Raw genomic sequence first — 25,500 nt, 5'->3', positions numbered from 1 at the left:
GAGAAATTATTGGTTATCTTTAAAATGACTTAATCCAAAGAACATGAAACCACCACCTAACCTGGGATGCTGACACTTGATGCAATATTTGGATGGCTGCTTTTGGCACTGGATCTTCCCTTTTGTTTTGGGCAGCAGATGATTTTGGAACTAGGGCTAAGGCTGACTTTCCCATGAGTTGGCACAGGCGAGGTAGATGCCCTAAAGCTGGAACTTGATCGGCCAAGGCAGGCTGGGACTTGAGGAGTGCCACAATAGCATTTGTGCATAGATCTAGGAACTCAACCTTGAAGATGGAAAGTAAGCACAAAATGATAATTAAACAAACAGATTTCTAAGAGCTTAAAATCAACATGTTAGAATAACTTGATTTCACATCTTGATTAATGATATATCACCACCATCAAAACAATGATTGATTATGATAGATACGATAGCAAAAAGGGTAGTTTGTTTGAATACCAGGGGTACACTTGTTCAGGGCACCTTGGATGGTGGCTAGTCGAGGAGGATGGAATAATCTTGGGGATTTTTTCACATTATATATAACTACATCTCCAATACTTAAAGGTGCGTCTAGTAAATACATAACCTTTTGGAAATAAATATACTTTCCAAGTATACTAAAAACAGAACTCAAATCGGAACGATGGGAGCGCCACACGGTGGTTATTCCGGGAACTTTTTGATCAAGGTAGTATTACCCAAATGTAAGTCTAGTAACTATGTGATGTAGATTTAATCAACTGCAATAATTGATAAGCCAACATGGGATCTCAATACAATGAATTTTTCTCATGCACAGGTCTCAAGGGTTAAGTGCTTAACAATTTTCTAACTTAATCATTCATATAATGGTTTCTTTGATCCATTAACTGATAAAATTTAGGATATATTATATGATACAAACATGAGTTTTAAAAATTGGAAGGAAGGCTAATCATATGTTTCCAGTCACTAAAAGCATTTCCAGTAAATTTGCATTATATTTTTATAAATCAATGTAAATTCATTCCAATGGCCATAAGTGAGTTAAATGTTTAGAAAAACATACTGAAATTTGATAAAGCAAGATTGACATGCATTCACATTCTCATTTAACAATTATTTTTCTTTATGGCTGCCCTAACAGTACCAATTGATATTATGAACTTAGAATCCATTCCAGCTGAACTCCGTGATTTTTGTTACTAATTAATTACATGACCTCACCTTACACTGACAACATTACCCTTGAAACAAATACAAGTACAACTAAATAGATTAGTAGTTTTAGTGGAGGCGACCGACAGCTAAGGTCATTTGCATCATTAGGGATGGATTGGAAAGGAAGGGTGGAGAGAAACCCAACATCGGCATTAGCCTGCTCTTAATGAAAGGTGCCAAGGGGTGTGCAGTTTAACATACCATCCAACGGACAGCATATACTCACTTGAAGTGCTCTCCACAAAGCACCTCAAGCAGGAATTGGGATATCACTGAAAAACATCTGCCGTCTCAATGATTCGAACCCAGGCCCTCTTGGCGGGAAACAAGCATGATAGCCACCGCACCATCCCGATCCCCATTAAACTAAATTAAAGCAGTTATCACTAAATTAACAAATCAAGCCATCATAAACATAAGCAACTTACATCAACAGTCTTAGGATCACGGCTCATTATTCCCAGACATGTATCAAGCAACTCTGTTAGGAATTCTCTTGGTCGACGGAGTTGCCAGTTTGGATTTGCCACATAGAGACGAAGATAAACCCCTCCAACTACAGCTTCTCCTCCACCACTAACTGTTGAGGCACTACCAAGCATCTCAATCAGAGTACTCTCCTCTGGAAGTCTCCATATTGTTGAAAGATTCTCCCGCTGAGCTTTGTAATGTCTGAAAAAAAATTAAGAAAGAAAACATTTAAAAAAATGAGAATATGTATTTTAAACTATATAAATTGAAGAGATATGATGAGAAATGGATTGCTAACTGTGAAGCAGTAACTTGCGGCGCTATTTCATACATTGCATTTATATACATGCATTCATATAAACTACAGTTATTTATTTGAATTAGTGGGGTTTCTTCTACTGAGTTAAATGATACTCTTGGTAGTATGCTTAATTAATGCCTGCTACCTAGCAACAGTGTATGAATAAAAAAAGCTAGTATCCATTTGTATCTTTTTTATTTTATATTTTACCATTGTGAGGCATAATAGTTATTTATTTATAGCTCATTAATTTTGTATATTCTAATCATGAAGACTAATGAATATACTCCTGTCTAATGCCAAACAAGTCAGATGGATAGTGTGCTCATCTGCATGGCTATTAACAGCTGAATCATCATTTCATTATTTAAAACAGGCAAAATATTAGTAATAAATTAACTGAAGAAAAATTGGTATTTTTATAGTCTGGATCATAATATTATATAGAGGCAAATGCTGCACACCAAGAAAGTACTGAAGTACTTAATAATCGCCTCAGTGGGAGACAACTTACCCTTCTGCCAAATTTCCTATGGCTGAACAGAGCTGTCTTCGGGCGTCATCATCCCAAACTAATTCAGGATTTGCATGACGAGCTTCAAAAGCTTCAACACAAGATGCTGCAGACAGCGTTGATCCCGTATCACCCCGGAATGAATCAGCCAGAGCTGCAGGAAGCAGTTTTCCCAACACAAGTCTAACCTGATTCATAAAATTGTGTCCGGTGAGCACAGTCATAGAGAATTCCCAACAATATTCATCAATATGAATTTCAAAAACAGAGTCATTTTTATACATAAAACCACAAGTAGAACAAAATGTCCATTAAAATTTTGAGTCAGCAAATCCACACTGGGTTAAATCAATGACCATCAACCAAGAAATAGAATACATAATTGTGAGTTCATGGTAAACAAATGAGTAAAAGTGTAGTTCAAAATCAGAAGTGCTAGAAAAGGATAAGGGGTTACCAACACCACAGTTATGAACTCGAAGGTTGGTTTGATAGGAATGAGTATGTAGAGCTCACCTAGTACAAAGCCCAATGGCATGTGAAATTCACACATCAGGGTAGGGGGGCCAGTTCCTTTCCCTGTGCCGCCTATGGTTTCGCAGGAAGATCTGGTACCCAAAAAATCACACATCTTGGAATAGGGGTTAATATGGTAATATTTAACATGACTTTGCTAGATACTGATTGTCTGAGCAAAATTATAACAAGTAATCATGAGCCATGAAGGATCAATGCTACTTCTGGGAATTACCGTCACGTAGGTTGATTTTTGGAAAACTGTTTCACCCCCAGTCCTGGAGGCGAAAGTTGTCTAACAATCAACCTTCACAACAGTAATTCCCAGCAGCATGGATTCTTCATCAGATAGACATCGCGGAAGCCTTAGGATTCATCATAAGCTATGACAATAAAGAAATAAAAAAGCAGTGTCAGCACAAATCAGCTGTATAAAGATAAATACAGAACCCCCTGATTTGCACAGATCCATGTTACATGAATATGTGAACACATTTTGCCTCAAATGAGTAAATTGAATTTCCCCATGAACTATGGGTATTCAGTTAACTAGTTATATAATACAAGGCATTGGGAACTTGTAATACGCAGGACTTTGCATAACTTGTACTATACAGCCAACAGTGAAAAAAATCTTAACAAAAAACATAAATATTACAAATGTGAATATAAAAACATGGTATGAAAATAAGATAATTTTTACCAAAGCCTATAACCAGTCAATTTTCTGAAGATGTTCCATATGATGTATAAGCAATTTTACTAGCATGACAGTCAGCAAATAACTAGTGTAATAGGTTGCCCCCATATGGTAGTAGTAGTTTTAGGGGAGGTGACTGAAAGCTGAGGTAATTTGCGCTACTAGGGATGGACAGGAAAGGATGAAGGTTGGAGAGAAACCTAGTGTCGGCATTAGCCTACTCTTAACGAAAGGCACCAAGGGGTCCACAGCTTAACATCCAATCTGATAGACGGCGTACTAACTCAAAGTACCCTCCCCACAAAATACCTCAAGTAGGGATCAGAACACTACTGAAAAATATTTGGCAACACCCTCAGGGTGGGAAGCCAGTACATTAGCCACTGCATCATCCTAATCCCCATACCTCCATATGTCAGACTTGCTTAGTCATTTTGTTGACCCTGACAAAAAGGTCTTCAATTGCCTCTCCATTGATTTTCCCTTCTTTCCTCACCAAATACAAGAACAAAAATTATAAGACAATACCACTAAATTTACTTTTGAGTTCATAAACTGATACTATACACTATATATGGTACCAAACAATATAATACATTATCAGTAATAAGTAATTTATTTAAGAATTTTTAAAACAGTCCAGGGATAAATGACTTTCTATATAGGATTACAAAATAAATCTTAGCAGTGGTCCAGCAGCCAAGTAAGCTTTTGATGAAACTAGGCATCAAGCAATGTAAGAAATCTCAGGGTTACCTTATAATACTTAAAATATTCGAACTCCCAAAATTAACAATAAACTACTTTTCAGCTAAACATACATACTAATTCTTCATGGAATCCAAAACACCAATTATTTTCCTCACTCTACCTTAACTGCTCAACATTCTCCATTCTATAAAAGTCTGCACTATTAAACTGCCTCCCAACATTTCTTCCCTCCACTTTTCCTGCATTCTTTGAATCTCCTCAAAAAAATTTCTCTATTCTCATATAATACACATTTCTTCATTTTTTTCTTTTCCATTAATTTGAGTGTTTCTATTCTTTTCCATATTCATATCTCCAAAGCCTCACCTGCTCCATGCTAGTTCTCTTGCCCAAACAACCATGTTTCACACTACAAAAGATTATGCTCCAAATCATACGTTGAAGTAACATTTTATTTACATTTTTGCTAAATTTCCTTATCATCATCAACTTCTTCTTCATAAATGCTTCTTTAGCAATTGATCCTCATAATGCCATTTCTACTTTCACCACTTTGGTTTAAAATACTTTCAAAATGTGTAAATGAAGTAATTCACCTGCTTAAATTTATGCACCTAAAACTTTAACATCTGATTTAGACTACCTGTTTCTATAGAATCACATTACCTTCATTTTCTTATGGTCGATTCTTATCTCATCCTAGTGAGATATTCTGTACTGTACCCTCTAAAAGTGAGCATGGAGCAGAATTTCCTTTCTTACGTGCTGATATTTCTTCAGATTCCTATAGGGTTGGTTCCAAAAATATGTAGAATAAATTAAGGAAAAAATTTACTGCAGATCAAAGAACAAATTACTAAAATTCTTCAAAATAGCACCCTTGTGCATCGACATACAGCTGCCAACACCTCTGCCAATCGCAATATGCTTCCTGGAAGGTATTAATGGGAACCTCATTCAGGCACCTTGTCACAGCCTCTTTTATATTAGGTATTCAGCATTCCCTAATGGTTTGCTTTCAAGCTCCTTTTTATTTTATTGGGTACAAAAAGAAGTCCAACGGCACCAAATCGGGGCAGCAGGGTGGCTGGGGGCAGCATTGCCACCTTGTGCTTGGCAAGGTATTCGGTCATGAGGAAGGCAGTGGTGTTGTAGTGGTGCAGCCTCCAGTTGGCAAAGATCTTCTTCCTGACACGTTGCATCCTTTTGATTTGACATAATACTTACTGTCTATGTCCGTCCCTGAGGCATAAACACTTTGTAGATAATGCCTTTTGAGTCAAAAAGATGATACATTTATACTTATTTTTGGGACAGACCCTGTATGTAGCACACCCATTTCTATGTTTCTGTAAACTCTATCTCCCTGAAATCCTCTTTCCACCATTCTTTTTGTACTTCCTTTTCCATTACTCAATTTATGCTCTTCCATTTCATTCTCTCATCTCAATTCTTAACCCTCTATTCTGTAAATTCCAAGAAACTGCGGGAGATGCTGAAACAGTAACTTTTTAACGGAGTCATCTGCTAAGTGTGCATTACAATGCATCAATTTCAAAGTGTAAAAATTATTTGCCTTGACCATGATTCAAAAAATTTCAGAATTTAAGTGGATGCCTTGAGAGCAAAACTGGCTAAAACACTCGCCCGGACGTCAAGGGATCCGGGTTTGAATCTTGGTCAAGGGGAATGATTTTTACTCTCTGAAATTGATGCACTCTATTTCGTAATCGGTGGCTTTTAAATACTTTCCTCCTTTCTCTACCAATTGTTTTGTTTGTAACTTTCATTATTCTTTTATTATGATCTCCCTATCTTCTTCTACTGAACCTATCTCCTTGCCTGAAAGAGAGCCGTTTTATTATTATACATTTAAAGTCAATGCGCTCTCGGATTTCTCTAAAAAAAATGTAAATGTACACACATCTGCAGCCTTTCAGTTGAAAAAAGCTGGTAACCACTCCATTTTCTTAAAAACTCTAGATACACGTAAAATCAAAATAATCCTCCAAGGTAATGAAACTAGATTTTATTTTAGGTGAAGGTAGAACTCACCTTGAGCTCCTTAAAGTGAGTGAAATTCATAAAGCATAGTAATAGGGTCAGTTTCTTTCCTTGTACAATTTACAGCTTCCTAAAAAGATCTAACACCTAAAATTCACACTGTTTGGGCAAACTTTGGGGTAACCAGGCATCACCCACAGTCAAACCAGGGCCCTCCAGTCCTATTATCTTTAACATATATATAGAACTTCATTTCGTTTGCCATATATCATTTCCTTCTTCAGTTCTTTATATCTTCTACTTGCCCTCATGTATTTAAAAAACCTATTCCCTGCCTTCCTTCACCCCGTTTACTCAACATTCAGCTTACTTTCATGGCCCTCAGCATCCAATATTTACTTGATTTGATTTCCTTACTTTATTGAATTTCTCCCAGCAACTTCCTCTCTTCATAAACCCTTTTAAAAACTTTGTTGGTAGTATTTCTTTCTAGCCAACTTATTTTCATCATTTTCTCCTTAACCATGTCTCAAAATCTCTTATCTCTCTGCATCCTCCAAATTAGTCCTTTAGCCTCCAAGGTCAGATTTTGGATCCATAAAGTACTATATCCCTTTCTGAAGTCTTTACTAATCTATCAAATTACAAATGCATCCATCATCAATTCTGCTCTCCTGGTAAATACATGTACTTTCGCTAAGTCTCTTCTCCTAATGACCAGAGTTATAATGCAAATTTATTTCCAAATTACTGTCCACATTTGCACATTGATTCACCTGCTACAGTTTATCCCTTCCTACTTACATGCCAGTGCCTTCATACTTACATGTATACATTTAACTTAGATTTCCCAATCCTCAAGAATTCAATTACTTTAGTTTTTTCTTATCAATCATCATCTTACACTACTCACATTTGTCCGGTAAAGCACTCAACAATAACTGCTTTCCCTTGGCTCTCTGACTAACTATTGCTTCATCATCTGCAAACCAAGCTGACTTAATCACCTTGCTGCCCATTTTTATTCCTAGCTCAAGCCCTTCACTTGCCTCCCTTAACATTTGCTCAACGTACATATTTAAAAGTAGTGGCCATTATGGGAAATACTGCCTCATTCCCAAATCATTGACTATCGAAGATAATCTCAATAGTTACATTAAAACAGTAGCCATTAACTTAGGAAAAATCAGATCAGATAACTATAAAAACAATTTTATCACCTTGTTTTTCAAAAAAAGGTTACAACTTGTACATACCTTTCCCCCAACCAATTTATCAGCACTCATTTTTCCTAAAAGCTCAGCAGCCTTCTCCCGAAGAGTAATGCTAGCACCAGCACGGCCAGTAACACCACCAGACCTTGCTGTACCTCGGGCAACATCACAAAATATGGCCAACAAATAGATGATCGCCCCTGTTGAAATGACGTTAAATTAATCTTTCAACAGAGACAAAAATATAATCATAAGTCATTAACACTTTCAAAATAGAAAATATATCATTTTGATTTAATATATACCATTCACTTCTCAGTTTCTGAGTATGGGACAAATATTAGGGTTGGAAGGTTACCATAGTGAGTACTTCACTAACCAGGTAATTAACACTCAAAAATACATATCCTCACATTAGGAGAGGAGTACAGTAAACTTACTGCTGTAAAGTGTACATCAATCATTAACACTCAAATAGCATTCTTTTTTAACTATACGGGCACCAAGATGTGCACAGGAGCCAAATTTCTTTATACAATGATGTCACAATAATCAAATGCATATAAAATGTGTTATAAATGCTTAAAAAATTCAATATCATTTCAGAGTATATAACTTAATCACCTCAATATTTATTTCCAACTGCCATGGGTTGAATTAACTTTATTTTACAAATACATACCATATATACAATCTTCCATGCATTATGTTCTTTCTAGTGAAATGAATTTCTGCAAATTCATTACATCTCCTTCACAATGCTCTTGCATACACACATATTACTTTGGGAATGCCAACAAGAACAAAGTTAACCGAATTTCAGTTTCGATTATGACCTAAATTTTCAGTAAATAAATATTTTTCCTAAAGTAAAGGACCCTCATACATATAGCACACTCATCTGTGATAATTTATTAATTGGAAGCTTGATGTGGCATTATACAACAAATGCCAAAAGTATATGATTTTGGATGATAAAAATTGAGTCTAGGAAATCAAAAGTGCAGATTCAAAAGCGCTTAATATTTAAGGTATGAAGAAAAAATATAATGCTGGTCTTTATCAAATTTTTGTGAAGAGTTCCAAAGAGGGGAGAAGGAGTTTCTGCTTCACTGATATCAACATATTTGCTTACTATTATTTATGTAAATTTGTATTGTACTTCATGTAATACATAGTACTCAAGCAATATTTTCAATTGCCATAACCATAATAGTATTGGTGATTTTAAAGGATTGCAATATGTATGTAGCATAATTAATTCTTTCTTGACAAGTTCAAGACTCATTACACTACAGTATGAATTATTATAGCATATTTAAGAGTAGAAAACCCAAAAAATACCAAGGAAACCAAAAAAATACAATGCCGAAATAGAGGAAATGTATTCATAGTAAACAAATACACACACAAAATGCTGTTAAGTTCAGACGAAAATGCTTTGCTGAAGCACCACCTCCAATGAAGAGTATTTTGCTGATGACTCGGCTCAAAAGTGAGTTACAACCATGTGACATAAGTTAGGGAACAAGCACCCTGGAAATGGAATTAAAACACCTAACAGCCACATTCCAGCAGAATAGATATAGCAATCGAAAGACTATTTCGGCCATGAAAATAGCCTTCATTAAGAGAGAAAAATATAAAGTGGAAGAAGACAAGCTGATTGCCAAAGCCTGGCTTTCCTCATGTCTCTACTATATCTAACTGGATTTCCAGGATACTAGAAATGTATAGGGTGGGAAGCTATCCACAAATGTCAAGGGGGGCTCAAAACATTCCTCACTGCTGCAATGCATAATTGGGCAGAAAGCATTATTCTATAAGGTTATATTATATAAGGTGAGCTATGTGAAAAGCAAAAAACGTAAACACAAGGTCGTGTTCGGCAGCGGTGCGTGCTCAAGTGACCAGCAAAACTTTTCCGGTGTCCCCCGGCGGTCCCTTCTCTACGTGGGACGAGTAGAATTAGCTGTAGTAACTACTGATGATATCACCAGATATCTTCAAAAGAAATTTCCTAATAGTGATTTTGTTTGTGAAAACTTATATGCTGGTGAGAAATTTCGTTCCTTTAAAGTAGACGCACCACTGAATTTACGAGAAGATTTATTTAAATGTGAAATCTGGCCCCAGGGAGTGAAGATAGGAAAATTCTTCCCATCGAAAAGGTTTAGTCTACCCTCCTCACCTGCGATGGACACAGATGTGGTAGTTACTCCTAATCAAACGTCATATGATATTGTAGGTACCCAGACCGGAATGGTCACACGGAGACAAACGAACTCTATGAAAAAAGGCTCCACGAACCTGTGACTATACTCGGAAAATTTCGGCGAACCCACCAAAAGGTTAACCGTGACGAAAGACCGACCTGTTTCATGTAAAAGTGGATCTGAGTTAAAAATCTTAGTGCTAAATATCCAGTGCTTAAGTAACAAACTTGTGGGTCTTGAAGCTGTGGCTACAAGTGAAAAACCTGACATAATCTGTATCTGTGAACATTGGCTAAAAGACGTGACTGTATCAATCCCAGGTTATGTAATTGGTGACGCTTTCTGCCGTCAAAATCTTCAACATGGTGGTGTTGTTATTTTTGTCAAAGATAGCCTAGTTTTTAATTCTATTTCACGTAACATAAGTAAACTCAATGATGAATTAACGTTTGAATGCTCGGCTGTAAGGCTTACAATGGCTGACCATGCTTTGGTTGTCCTGGTTATTTATAGGTCTCCCCTGGCTTGCTATGTGTCATTTCTCGAAAAACTCGAGAATTTATTGTATAATATAACTAATCATTCGTCCAGACCCTCAATTATACTTACTGGGGACCTCAATTGCAACCTGATGGTTGATGGTAAAGATCAAAGACAACTACTGCAAGTTTTTGACACATATAACATGACACCACTAGTAAGTTCCCCTACCAGGATAACAGCAAAGAGTAAAACTCTGTTAGACAATGTCTTCACAGATTATCCTGAAAGCAGTACTGAAACCAAAGTATTTGATCCTGCAGTGTCAGATCACTCCGCGATTTTGTCTACTTTTTATTTGTGTAAAAATGCTTCATCATCATCCAGGGCCTTTAAATACCAGAGGTACTTCAGTGAGTCGAATGTTAACTATTTTCGGGTGTTGCTTAACCAGCACAACTGGGTGGGGTCATTTCAGTTGGCCAATGTTAATGAAAATTTCGAAGTCTTCTACAGTTACTTCATACATTACCTAAACCTTGCTTTTCCTTACGAGCCAGTTAAAATTAGGAGAGGTAATAAGAAAAGCTGGCTTACGCCCGAAATCTGCAGTATGTCAAAAAAATTGAAAACAATGTACTTACAGATTGAATCTTCTAGTGACAGCACAACATACCAGCTTTACTCCCAGCGAAAAAGAGAGTTCAGGTATTTAATAAAGCAGGCAAAAAAGGAGTATAATGATAGGCGGATTAGGAATGCCTCTAATTTCTCAAAAGTAGCATGGGAAATCATAAAAAGCAACAGCAACTTAAATTCCATGGTTTTGCCTCTCCAGGTAAATGATAACATTGGCAACTTAATCACGGAACCAGGTAAAATAACCAATGCTTTTAACAAAGCTTTTTTGTCTCTACCTAATTCCCCACATCCTGTGCCTTCAGGGCCCATGTCAATCAATAATGCAACTTATACATCAATGTATCTTAAACCCTGTGATGTGAGTGAATTATGCTATTATCTCAGTAAGATAGGGAAAAAACACTCTGCTGACTTTGATGGTGTGACTGGAAAGTTATTAAAAGACTGTGGAGATCTCATTCTAGCACCACTGCTAATGCTGGTGAACCAGTCCTTGGCTGAGGGCATTTACCCGAATTCCCTTAAAATGGCTAAGGTTTTACCAATTTATAAGAACAAAGGGGACCGAAACGATTTAAAAAACTATAGATCAATATCTATCATTTCACAATTTGGTAAAATTCTCGAGTGTGTTTTCTGCAAAAGACTGGTTGATTATCTTGAAAGCCAAAATGTGCTATCAGACAACCAGTTTGGCTTCCGCAAGGGAAAGTCAACTAATCTTGCTCTTTTTGAAGCTATCAATTATATAATCCAAGAGATTGACTCTAAATGTAAGGTTTTGGGAATTTTCTATGATCTGAGCAAAGCATTTGATACTGTAGACCACAGTAAGTTGATATCAAAATGTGAGCTATTGGGCATCAGGGGAGTAGCATTGAGCTGGCTAAAGTCCTATCTTGCAAATCGGCAACAAAGGGTGGCCTACAAAAATGATGGAGAAATTTACCTCTCCAGCCCCCTGGAGGTTAACAGAGGGGTACCACAGGGGTCAGTGCTTGGACCTATACTTTTTCTAATTTTTATTAATGATCTTCCTGGGCAGCTGCAGTTAAATGGTTCTAAAAAATGTGTTATTTATGCTGACGATGTGAGTGCAATGACACCCAGTAAAAATCTATGGGATCTGGCTGTGGCTGGTGATCTTCTGACGAAAACAATGTCTACATGGTGCAAATGTAATAATCTGGTTCTCAATGTTGAAAAAACTCATGCAGTGGTCTTCTCATCTCTGCACAGCACAATTGATAACTCTTTTTCAACATATGGTAGTAATTTAAATTTTGTAAGTAATTTTAAGTTCCTAGGACTTCATGTAGACTGTAACCTCAAATGGAATTTCCACGTTTTGAACTTAATTAAAAAGTTAAATTCTGTGTACTACTTACTCTCCATAATAAGACACACTGTAAGTCAAAATGTGTTGATTATGTTGTACTATGGATTATTTCATTCAAGAATTTCATATGGAATTGTATTGTGGGGACTGCCATCTCACCTTCTCAGTGTTCTAAAGATACAGAAAAAGATGGTGAGAATTATGTGTAATGAAAATTATTATGCACACTGTCGACCTCTCTTTAGAAAGTTAAAATTGTTAACTGCTCCCTGTGTATATATCTATCAATCTATAATGCTTGTTAAAAATTATAGTGCAGATTTTGAAACGAACAATAGCATTCACCTGTACAATACAAGACAATGCAACAACCTGCATGTAAAATCAACAAACTTAACCATGACTGCAAATGGTCCTAAGTCAATGTGTATAAAATTATATAATAACCTACCTATATGTATTAAAAAAGAAGAGCGTGAACCAGTATTCAAGAAAATGGTCCGAGAATACCTCTCTGATAAGTGTTTTTACAGCATCAAAGAATACCTGAGACCTAATTCATAAATGTTCATTCCTTCCTTTTATCCTTGTAACACTTGTTTCTTGTAATACTTTCTATTTTTGTAAACCATGACATGTCCTATACACTTGCTAGAGCTAGTACTATGCACTGTGTCTCTTGGATGAATAAATATTATTATTATTATTATTATTATGAGTGGGTAGAGCATAAGTGGGGGGAAACAAGCTGAAGAATTGAGAAGAGAATGAAAGAACATTTTATTTATTTATTCATTTAATGACTTTTATTGGGGCGAGATTGAGACTTCATAGTCCCTTCCTAACCCTTGTGCATCATGTTGAAAACAATTACAAACACCTAAGGCCTACGTGGAGGACAACCCACCTAGGTGGGAATCAAACCCATGACTTCTGAGTTGGAAGGCGATGACGTTACCCTGCAACCACCAGGACCGGCCAAGAGAGGAGAGTTTTCTACATTGAAAAATCTATAGTGGCATAACACAACTTCAACAATGTCCAAACAATATATTTTAAATGCACCAAGTTGCTCAGTAGCACAAATGGCTGCTGGGATCAAATTGTGACTGAGGCCATTAAAGTATAACTGAAGAAAAATAACTTCAATAGACACAGGGGCTTCAGTTTATGGAAATGCACGGAAACCTATGCTGAAAACAATATGGATGATATGAAAATCCCTCCACCAGGAATCTAGCTAATAAGGGCACACCTTATCAAAAAAAATAATGACAACTTTTCGCACATGAGTTGAACTATTTCAATTCAAAAATGTAATGGTTAAATAAAAAAGTTCATATTAACTCATTTCACTATTTGTCAAATTTCAAACATCAAATAAATGGAGAATCACAGAATTATTACTCCCTTGTTTGGGGCTAGCCCAAGAGATTAATAAATAAAAAGACCCAATTCCACACCACAACTTATTCAATAAAAAGCAAAAAGAAATGACTAACCTCTTGCAAGAGCTTCTTTCACTATCTTTGGACTGGACATGAGAGCATGGAGGGTGTCCAACGCAACGACAATATTGGCACCTGCAGTGGATCCCTGAGCTCCGATTGGTAAGGAATGAATGGCCATTAGTAAATGAGGTAAGACAAAAGCTCCGTTTGCTGCTATGTCCTCCACACACTGCTGGTTCCTTGAGGCTATTGCTAGGACACCAAGCGCCCCACACTGCACCTCTGGCCTACACTTAGACCAACTCATTCCAGGGCTTCGCTCCTCAGGACGTAATAGTGAGAAGAGTAGGGTGAAGTGGCCAATGCACTGAATATCCACACCTACAATGGGGAGAAATTAAATTTGATCTGTTACAGTAATGTATTTCATAAATCAAAGAAATACTGAACTCTCCTGGAAATAACAATTAAATCAAACCACAGTACATAAAATTTAAAGTAGAAGGACATTGGATAATGTTGGAATTGATCAGGCTTTTATAAGCTAGTTCATCAAGGAAATGCAATAATAGCTGAGCACATTACAGAAGCAGTGCAATAAGCATGGGATGAACATCAATCACAAGAAAATTAAGGTATTGAAATAGGAAAAGGCTGTCCATTGAAGGACCTAAAATTGAGTAGGTAGAACATTTCACTGATTTAGGAGGTGTTTTAGATGAAAATGGACACATGAGTAAGGATATCAAGAGCATAGTTGCATTAAAAGAAGAAGCTTTCACTAAGAATAGGGAGTTGATGACAAGGAAGTTCCAGAAAGTAGTAGAGAAAAGAAGAGTGAAAAGTTTTGGTATGGAGGGTGGTTTTATACATCACTAAAGTTTGGTTGTGCAGGGAAGAGAATACATGTAATTTAGTCTTCTGAAATGTTAATGAAGAAAATAAGATGGTCTAATAGGAAAATTAGTGAATTTATAGGGGGAATGGGGTAAAGAGAAGGTTGCTCGGATCATTGAGAAAAGTTGATTAAGGAAATATCGAGTAGCAATACAGCAGTGTTGAAAACCAGGGGCTGATGACCAGTAAGAGACATTAGAGTAAGGACTAGGCACACTGGACAGAATGAAGAGTGGTCATCAGAATGTGGGGATAAAAAAATGCTTGATTTATACGTACGATTTTTAGTGTATTTTGTATTGTGTTAGGTGGGACTTAAAAGAGTAACAGCGAATTGTTCTTTAATCCATCAAAAACCTATCTTGACCAGAATACTAAAGTTAATGAGTACCTAATGCAAAGGAGGCCTTAATGGGTGATGGAAAGCGAAAGAATAAAGAAAATCACTTTGTACAAAGGTGGATGAAATTCAAATACTAAGATAGGGGAGTTAGTTTCTTCCCCTTTCCCACCTGCTATTTTCCATAGAGATTCAGCACTCAAAAAACCCACACAGCACAGGCTGAAACTGGGGGAGTCAAAACGTGTCACCCATACCAAAAACCTCAACCAAAATAAAATTCACCAGTTTCAGTCAATAAAATGGCTACAATTATTAACAGGGAATGAAAGTACAGTTTACTGCTACATGTAAAATTTATACACAATGAAGTATGTTCAAAAAATCATGATGCAGTGCAAACTGCAGAGCAGTGAAAATTTCTTCTCATGTCTTTCATGAAACTAGCCTTCTGAAGAGATTTACCTGGATTATTCTTTATGACATTTTCCAGCGACCTTAGTGCCATGATCACATGTTGTACTCTTTCTACTTCACTTTCTGCCCCTGACACTGCATCATAGCCAAGTTCAATTAATGAACCATCTTCTTCAGGCTTTGATGGCAGTTCTAGCTGACTTTTCTTCCGAATGAAATCAAGAAGGTCTATGGTTAGTCCCTTAGGATTCTGCAAGGATAAAGAGAAAAGAACAGAAGCAAATGAAATAAAAAATTAAGTAAATGCATGTTTATAAAGATTACACAATTCACAATAAACAAGAAATAAGCGATTCATAATCATTATGCATTTAATAAAACTTGAATTTTCATAGGCTAAAACTAGCCACAAACAATTGTGAACCACATATCTGCATGGCACATTTTGCGACACAATGAGTCATGTGCATTGTAGACTCTTGATTGTCCAGGATCAAAGGGAAATAATTACACTGAATAATTCTCCTACTACACTTATGTATTATTCCACTACTCTACACATTCAATGGTACATAGTGCATTAATAATTTGGCCTAAAAATGCTTCATGAGTTCTTGTATACTCTGCAGTGGGTATCATGATCTTGTATGAATTTCTAGTGAAGTAAATCACTTTGTAGGTATTAATATTGGTTCCAGAAAAGATAGTTTTCCAATCTAGTTCAAGTAAAAAAGAAGCTGGTCAAACTGAAAACTGAACCGAGACATAACTTAACGAAAATCTTGATCCTTAAATGATTGATACTTCATTTGAAAGTATGTTAGCGTGCATTTGCCAACATAGGTACATACTTGGGCTGATATCTACGGATCAGATTAGTTATCAGAACAAAAGGGATTAAATTATGTTACTCTCAAACTTCAACTATTAAATAATTTTCATGCAACAAACTCCTGGCCCAATGCATAAAAAAATGAATCTATTCAATTTAGCCATAAGCTGGTTTTACTATGCACCACCCTATGTATACCCCGAAGAATTTTGAATGACTGACCTCAATAGGAAATGTAGGCTGCTCGTTGTAGATTTTCAGGAACACTTCCCCAACCATGAGCTCTTTGGCATGAGCTGAGTATTTAAATGATGAATCTGCAAGCAATGCATGGTCTCCCCCACCTTCACTGCTGCCCCATGATTTCTTGCCTTGTTCTTCTAAATGCTCACCCAACTCCGCCCTTGTACCATTATTCCATATGAGATAAGGATTTTCTGTATTGCTAGTTAATATTTTGAGGAGCTAAAAAGATAAAATCATAAAATATATCATAAATGTGGTAATGGCAATTGAAATATGTAAACTGTTTGAAAATTTTTTCAAATTAATAAAATATAGACAAACATTTTCACTCAACCCGATGGGCATTATTGCACAGCATAACCACGATATGGGAATTACTTTTATGAACAAAAATTAATCTACGTTCACAAAAATATCACTTTCTATTATTTTAGTGGGAAGAATTTGGCAAGATACAACAATGAATTTTAAGATAAATATCCAACCTCTTGCGGCTGATCCTTAGTCAATTGCCGGGCCAGATAAGGAGTCAAAAGAGCTGAGAGTGCAGCTCTTGCAACAGGATTAGCTGGCGTTTCTCGTGGCAAGTAAGAATCAGCATCAGAACTTCCTTCACTTTGTAGATAACCTCCTAATCTAGCACATGCTCCCACAGCTAGTTTGGCAAGACGGTTTGACACCTCCTGAAAATTGGATTAGAGATAAGTTAGTGGTGTCCGACGACAATCCTGAAGAATTAGATATGAGAGTGTGCAGAGCATAGTTACTACCATTTATGAAGCTAACCAGTTGAACTTCTAGTGAATTATACACAAACAAATTCATTACCTAAAGTTGGAGTTACATGCATGCAAACTATCTTGCATTTTGACTGCTTATGCCAGAAAAAAATAGTAATTATGCCAGTGTTTGCCTACAACATTAACGCAAAAGGTTGTGACATATGATTGAGAATGTTTCCAAGAAGATATGTACATGCTTATTATTTTTAATTCCTAGAACACGTAGTTCAGAACATTCATTTGGTTATTTCACAAACTGACCCCCGGACAGATAAAATACCTTCTTTCCCTGAATATAGCATCCCCACTTTTGATCAAATATTAGTAAGAAAAGAAGGGAAGACATAACATTGCAAAAACAAATAAGGAACAAAAAATAACAGCATCAGCAATAAATAGAGTTACTTCTTAATATTCTCAATTCATTTAAAGTTTAAATAGCTTCTAATATTCTTTTTACCCTTATAATGAAAGAATTCCACAAAGTTAAACCTGGAACTGTTATGTTGTGTTTTATAGAGAATACTTTGAGTGAGTACACCATCCATCAGATAGGACATTGAACTGTGGGTCTCTTAGCATTCTTCGTTAAGAGTAGGCTAATGCTGGGTTTCTCTCCACCCTTCCAATCCATCCCTAATGGGGCAAATGGCCTTAGCTGTTGATTGCCTCCCCTAATAAGAGCCACCACAATACATAATTTTTCAACACATGGGACATAATAACTCAATTAATTTTATTCCATCGGTAAAACTACATTCACTCTATAGAACTATGTCATGAAAGTATGAAATGTTTTTTTTACCAGGGCCAAAAAAGGCAGCAACATTATTTCAAGTCGGGACAATATTTTTACAACAAAGGTACTTAAACATGAATAACTTCTTTAAGATGATGGCAAGACTCATCAACGTTATGCTTTATATCTGTTTATATAGGTAACACCAGTTCATTACTGACTGATGTAAAGCCTTTTAAAAGCCTTTCAGAGTTTCCAAATTTGATTTATTTAGATTTCACCTAGTGCAGTTGTTGAAGTTTTTCTTTTTCTAGTAGATAACTGGAAACCTCTTTCAAATAATAATTACACAATCTGTTATGAGATTTAAACCTTTTACCAAAGCTTAAGGTTTCAGCAATGGGGGGCGCACTATGTTCAGGGAAATATAGTACATTCATTGTAAAGGTATCATAACATACACATAATAATAATAAAAACAGCCAGCAATATTGCCTACAAAAATCACAGAATTATATTTTGTTATTGAAGTAAGCTTCTATTTTATTACCTCATACACAAATTTAGGAAGATTTCAGTTTGTTAATTTTGGATACTTATACGAGATTTATGGACAATATGATCAAATTCTTATTTTATTACATTATACACTCAGAACGTTAATATGACTTTGCAGATAGTTTAGTGATTTCTCCAACTCATTATTTAATAAACTATTACCATAATTTATCAAATAAAAATGAACGAGAAACAGAAGTCATATAAAATCTTAAATTTACAATGTAGAAATTCAAGGGAGAGCAATTAGAAATGAGTAGAATTTAACTTAAAAAAGGTTAAAGTATATAATTTAGGAAAAGAGTGAATCAGCCCACCTGTTGGTTAGCATTCTCAGAGCGAGTAACACCACCCTCATCAAGGGTATAATCATATACAAAAAAGGTTGGCAGGAGTCGAGCAAGGGCACCCCACTGCAAGAGCTGCATCTGTAGGATGCCATCAACGCTTAAGGCACTGATGCACTCCACAGCAGAGGAACAAAGGCGGAACAAATGCTGAAAAAGTGTCACAGATAGCAATAAGACACTCACAATCAGACACAAACATGGACTTCAAATAGCTAAATTAGTTTCAAAATGAAAAGAAACACAATGCCTTCCCGCTATATTTCCGCACCATGAATATTTTAGATAATGAGGGTCTATCCAAGGCCCTTTACTACTAGATATGAACATTGATCATGTGTGAACATTTCACAAATAGAATTAGTACTTTAACAAATAATATATATAAGATGGATCAACTTCTAAAGATATCTTATATGAACAATTTTATAAGTCTGGCATTGAAACAAAAGAAAAATCTCTTAATATAAATTTTAAGTTAAAGACTGTCTACAGTTTGGCTCAAGAACAAAAACTGATATTTGCCATTTTTTTAGGATGGGTTTCTGTAAACTAAGTAGTTGTATTTGTTTTTGTGCAATGAAATGATTCCCTGAACACATTTAAATACCAAAATGGCATATCAGTTTACATTACTCAGCATAAAATTTACATAATATTCTCCATAAAATAAATGGAGAAAGCATTAACACCTTGAAACGAAGAACTCTGCATAAATCAGGTACTAATCCAGTCATCTCAACCATCTTATCTCTGCAGGCTTGGAATCTTGCAGCAACGGTAAAACATCTTATTGCATTATGACAAACATGAACGGCAGTCTCAGCTGGGGCAGTGGAGTCACCTATCACTGATACGCATCGAGAAAACGCATCAAGCAGGGCCTAAAAATTGAATTAAACATGAATTAGCCAAATAACTACCGTCAAAAGTAAAACGGACATACACAGTCATAAGATATTAAATTACATGCAATATACAATTGATTACTTGTGATAGCCAGTAGATAACTGAAAATGATGGATGAATACAATTTCCATGTTCTTTGGGCCTTGTTTTTTACGGGACATTATCTTAAGGTCTCAAGCATAACTTGAAGCAATTTATTCAAATTTTCTCGATAATTTCCTTTACCCAATTGTTTATTACATTCACCTTTGTGAATGGAATAAACTCCCAACCAGTTCAACATATTAAAAAACATTACATAACAAAACTGTAGATAATTTTTAATGTTAATTGATAAGATGTGACTTCTTTAAAGATTTTCAACATGTATTAGATAGCTCATATGATTATTATCATTTCAGTATTCCACTTATCTCCAGAGAATTCCTTCTGACCAATGAAAAGAATCAAATTATGCCCATTAAAAATCCAGGGCCAGAAAGGCAAGAATCCCTATTTTAGTTTTAAAAGAGTTAGTTAGCAAAGTTACCTAGGAAGCATTTCTCTATTATCAAATGACAATTTCCTTTGGCAAAATAAATTAAATGATTTAATGTAATATTTCAGTTCAAATGTATTATAGATATTTCAACAGAGCTTCAATTAATATTATTTAACCCTGGTTACGTTAGAGAAAGGCTAATATTGACGCTCTGTAATTGATCACGAGGATACCTTGAGCTGTGTACCCTCCATACCTTATGATTAAATAATAATTATCAATTTAATTTGGCAATCTAAATACATGTTAATAACCAACCCATGTCACAACGCATTGATTAGCATTAACCAAGTTAATACCTTTCAAACAAATGGACTGAAAGCAAGAAAAATTTCCACAACATTAAATTTTAAAAATTATTGTCTTACATCCAATCCCCGCTCACGCCTTAATTCTTCAGCATTAATAGCAGAACACTGTAGAGTATGGTAGGCAAGTTCAGTGGCTGCAGCCAATAAGGGTGCTTCCTTACAAAAGAGTCTGTCATCCGATGTCTCTATTCGAATGGTCTTTATTAATTGTGGATAGCCAGCATACTTGTAAGGATGCAACTCTGAGAATAAAGACATTAATACTTAGACATGAAGTTTAAATGAAGAAATACTATTATAAATTACATCTTAATAGGAAATACAGCAAACTTTCAACCATCCATGTGTGAATTAACCATGCTATTCTCTTCACAGCACCTCAAAATTTCCAATAAATTCACAACTGTAAGGATAATTTCAAACTTAGATACACTTTTTAAAAAGTATAAGTTTAAAATGCATCGGCTTGGTCAAAAGTTTTTAAGGCCAAAAAATCAAAAGTTGTCAATGGTATTTAATGTTTTCATTTTAAAATTTTTGTACTGTCTGTATTTTGCCACTATTGTTTCCCATGAATTTATTAACCCTAAGAATTCCATATTCTCCTTTGCAACAAGCAAATACATAGTTTTACTATGCAACAAATAAATTATAAACTATCAACACTGTGCTACAAGAATCATGAATTCATAGGATGAATATTTCTTTTCCACAACCCTTTGTAAATACTCATCCTTTACCATTTCATTTGTTTTTTCCTAGCTAAGTCATTGGTTTAGCTCTCTGATGAAAATATGTCCCACGATTTCCTTCCCAATAATTTTAAACTCTTATAAAACTATAATTTCACCCTTATAAAAATGGCTGAAATATGGAAAAACTGTAATTTCAATTGCTAAAAATCTTGAATTAATCACATGGAATAAAAAGTAGTTTCCATAAACATACATCCATTTATATCACATTCATATTTTCTGCATATTTTGGCTATCTGTCTTTTAGAGTCGAGAGTTTACCGTAGCCTTGCACTTAATTGCAAAATGATGTTTTTGAATTTCCAAAAATGTTGGAGATAAATCATTTTACAATTTCTTTTTATTTTTCAACAATAGATAAAATATTTGTTTAGTAAAAATAGTAGAATTTTGCTTAGTTCTAAAACAGCTACAAAAGCAGCTTATTTTCACTGCCAACATGCATTCATTTGCACCAGTTAATGTAACATTATCAGCCCATCTCACTTTCTATATTTTACATCATCATTTCCAAAGGCAATCAAAATTACAATAATTAAATGTATAATGGCAATAAAAATACATATATGACCGCATGGAAAAATTTGATGGGAAAATGTCTTGTCACTAAATTAATCTGATTTGTGTATATCTGTGATGCTAAGCAAGAATTTTTAGCAGCAAATGCTCAATTAATGGTAGCACCAAGTTGGGAAAGTTTATGAACACAGAGAGCTGAGGAGGAAGCCACATTTTCAATCAAACTCTCCAATTGACAAAGAGGTCAAAAGCCCCTTCTTCAGTGACGCAAATGTTGATCGATAGAAATATAATCTGAATCAAGAGGAAGAGGTCTAGTATCAGCTGCATGGATCATTCTCCTATTCCTGTCACCACTATTTTTAAATGTTACCAATTCTACCTCCAACATCCACCCTCTCTCCAATAACCAGGCTTCAACATAAAAGTGACTCTGTCATATCTTTTGCCTATCTAATCCACTGACTGAAAGAAAACATTAGGAAGAGAATGAATTCTTTGCATCAGGACAATTAAGTTATATGGCTGATGCAATCTCTTCTCCTCACATTCAAGGAGTTTCCCTACATTAAAAGATCAATCAATAGCATTATACACAGGCAGCATATAAAAAAATGTATACTAGAGATAGTGGTTTAAGATTACAATGTTTCACCTTTTTCTTTCATATTTGATATTAAATCATGTTGACTATTGACCTATCAAAAAGAAGTTATGTATATTTACTGTGGGGACAGTGGAATTCTTTTCCAAGAAAATGAATAACAGAAATACATTGCTTACATAATGAGCATAGGTTATCCATTATTAAAATAGAAAGAAAGACTCGTACTTTTCCACAGATTTTCCACGAGTCTTTCTTTCTATTTTAATAATGGATATTAATTACTTTCACGAAGTGAAGCCTGAAACAATAGAATATATGAGCATAGGTTACTTAATAACATGAAAATGCACAGTAACATGCAGTGTCTTGGAGAAAATTTCAAAATAAATTACATGCTCGTGAGTCATGGGGTCAGATCTTCGCTTTGTATTTTATTGCAGATATATTTTCATTTACCCATACTGAAAAGCACACAAATTATTGCACTTTTGTTCAGAGACTAAAATTAACAATCATATAACAATGTTTTAAATTATGTAGCATTGATATAATGAAGTTTTGCAATATTTGGCATGGATTCTGATGATTATGAATTATTTTTTTCCACCAAGCTCATCAAATAGTAAAATTATTGTGACGTGAAGACACCGGAAATCAGGCATCCAATTTATAAGATTTTATAATTTAATGCGAGGAATAAACTCAGATGATTACAAGTAAAAGTTTTTTTACTACAAAGGAAGGAATTTTAGTTCAAAGGTAGCAAAAAGTTACGATGGTAAGCCAGGATTTACGGAAAAATGTAAAAACAGAAATGAGAAAAAGATAAAAGGCCATCAAGAAGTTCAAAACTTTATAAATAAAACAGGAAGCACTATAAATTCAATTTAGTTTTGAATGAAATAATTTCGACTTACCTTCATTGTAACGTTCAAAAAGAATACTTTGAGCTTTTAATATTAATACAATATTGTTAGGGTCGGGTCCATCGGATGCTGACCACGCAGAACGACTACAAAGGAACTCATATGCTTTGTTCACGGCCTCAAATTGATCCTGGAATAATTAATTAAGAATTGTCAGAGAAACAAAACATAAGTTAAGATCTCACTAAATTTGAGAGACATCTTTTCAATGTTGATGGTGTTGCAACAGGAATCTTAAACACACCAAAAATATTCACTCGAAACTGTCACATCAAAACTGCCATTTCCCAATTATAATGCACACCAGTCATATAAAGGACTAACGTTCTTACATTGAAAATGTTAATACTGTGAATAGTATTAACCATATTTTAAACTTTAAACCGATATGAACTCACCCCTTTCACTTCCCTCATCAAACATTTATATTGGTGAGAAACTTCCCCTCTTCCAAGGCACATGTGTTTATCCAAATGGTAAAGCATTAAATATTATAAAATATTCTAAAAATGTACATAAAATTTCTGTTACCCTGTGAAAAAACGTTGCATTTGCTTCAATGCAAAAATTTCAGAGTGTAAAAATCATTCACCTTGACCAGGATACGAACCCGGATGTCCGGCCTTTAGTCAGTTAAGCTATTTAGATGTCGTCCTAAACTCTGAAATTTTGGGGGCTTAAAAGGAACAAGATGCTGTGACAAAATACCATACAGACAATGTCACAGGCATTCGTAATCATGTGTGATGTGCCACAGTCCATGAGGTTAGAGCCAACTTTAAACACTTACGCTGTTTTTACCTTTGAAGAATTCCAAGAACCTGCGGGAGATGCCACAACAGTAACTTTTAACACATTAATACGCTAATATGCATTTCAATAAAACAATTTCAGAGTGTAAAAATCATTCCCCTCTCTGAAATTGTTGCATTGAAATGCATATTTGCAAATGACTCCATTAAAAGTTACTGTTGCGGCATCTCTTCACCCAAATGTTTTATCTACATAAGTATGAAACTTACTTGAAGGCCTAAATCTTCGTTTTTTTCCATAAAACAAATTTTTAAATAGCTGACAATTTGAGGAGTATTTGTGAACTCTAACGTGAATATATTTAATACATATATATATACATATATATTTTTTTGTACATAATTTTATGCCCATTTCCATGGGTCCACCTTTTAAAGCTTTGGTTCTTATACTTTTGTAATGTATGCCTCTTATATTAAAACCATGCACATCACTGTTCAGCGTGAAGTAGTTTATGTTTCGTTTGGCATTGATAGTCATACTTGGAAAAAGATGCATGGTAGAGGAAGTAATTTGAAGTCCTTGAAAATTGGCAGGGATGAGGAATCATATGGTTTACCAGAGACCTTTTTTTGCAGTTTAAACACCTTCTGTGATAAGTATGAATGTCTCCAGAAGGGAATACTATTGAAGACATATTAATATAATTCACAATAAAAATTTCTAATAGCATTGTTTTAGTAGTTGTCTGTCTTAAGTTGATTTTGAAGATAGCATGTGGAGGTTAATTTTTTACAAAGAGATGTAATATTTTCTTCCCAAGTAATATTTGAGCTTGATTTGAAACCTAATAATTCTATTTTAGAGACTTGCTCTTTGCATTTACTAGTAAACTTTCATCAACTTTTTTGTGGAAAAAGTGTATCATTTTACCTTTTTGCATATTGAGGTTAATGAGATTATCATTGCACCATCTATTCAATCAATCTAATACCACTCTTGACTGAAATTGGCATGGGTCATAAATTATTATGTAGATGAAGGATTACATTTTTTCCACAGTTCACCATTAATTTTATTCCACAAAAAATTCATAAAATGTTGTTAACATGAGGACTTTCAGGTATTCTGCCATTTTGAACGCAGCATAGAAACCCCATAGGCTCATTCTCTATTAAAGGTTGGTGCCAATTCTATTCCACACAAGAGGAAAACATATTTCCAAGAGAAATACATATGTAAGAATTATCTGCATG

General features: G+C 35.0%; 1 protein-coding gene across 1 annotated transcript in view; it reads right to left on the bottom strand.

The window, feature by feature from the left end:
• Rme-8 (receptor mediated endocytosis 8) overlaps nt 1-25,500 on the bottom strand; it is an 84,050-nt gene that overhangs the window by 7,396 nt on the left and 51,154 nt on the right. The window contains exons 24-35 of the mRNA XM_071587281.1: nt 23,483-23,621; nt 20,742-20,926; nt 19,616-19,807; nt 18,894-19,073; nt 16,983-17,180; nt 16,474-16,716; nt 15,468-15,669; nt 13,817-14,146; nt 7,680-7,837; nt 2,493-2,680; nt 1,635-1,878; nt 62-286 (exon numbers count right to left, since the gene is read on the bottom strand). Of these exons, the coding sequence (XP_071443382.1) occupies nt 62-286; nt 1,635-1,878; nt 2,493-2,680; nt 7,680-7,837; nt 13,817-14,146; nt 15,468-15,669; nt 16,474-16,716; nt 16,983-17,180; nt 18,894-19,073; nt 19,616-19,807; nt 20,742-20,926; nt 23,483-23,621 (2,484 nt within the window). The remainder of the gene's footprint in view (nt 1-61; nt 287-1,634; nt 1,879-2,492; nt 2,681-7,679; nt 7,838-13,816; nt 14,147-15,467; nt 15,670-16,473; nt 16,717-16,982; nt 17,181-18,893; nt 19,074-19,615; nt 19,808-20,741; nt 20,927-23,482; nt 23,622-25,500) is intronic.

The sequence above is a fragment of the Hetaerina americana genome, unplaced genomic scaffold (genome assembly GCF_022747635.1).
Source record: "Hetaerina americana unplaced genomic scaffold, ioHetAmer1.1.p SCAF_3, whole genome shotgun sequence".
NCBI classification, from domain to species: domain Eukaryota; kingdom Metazoa; phylum Arthropoda; class Insecta; order Odonata; family Calopterygidae; genus Hetaerina; species Hetaerina americana.
This window is presented reverse-complemented; position numbering and strand designations above follow the sequence as displayed.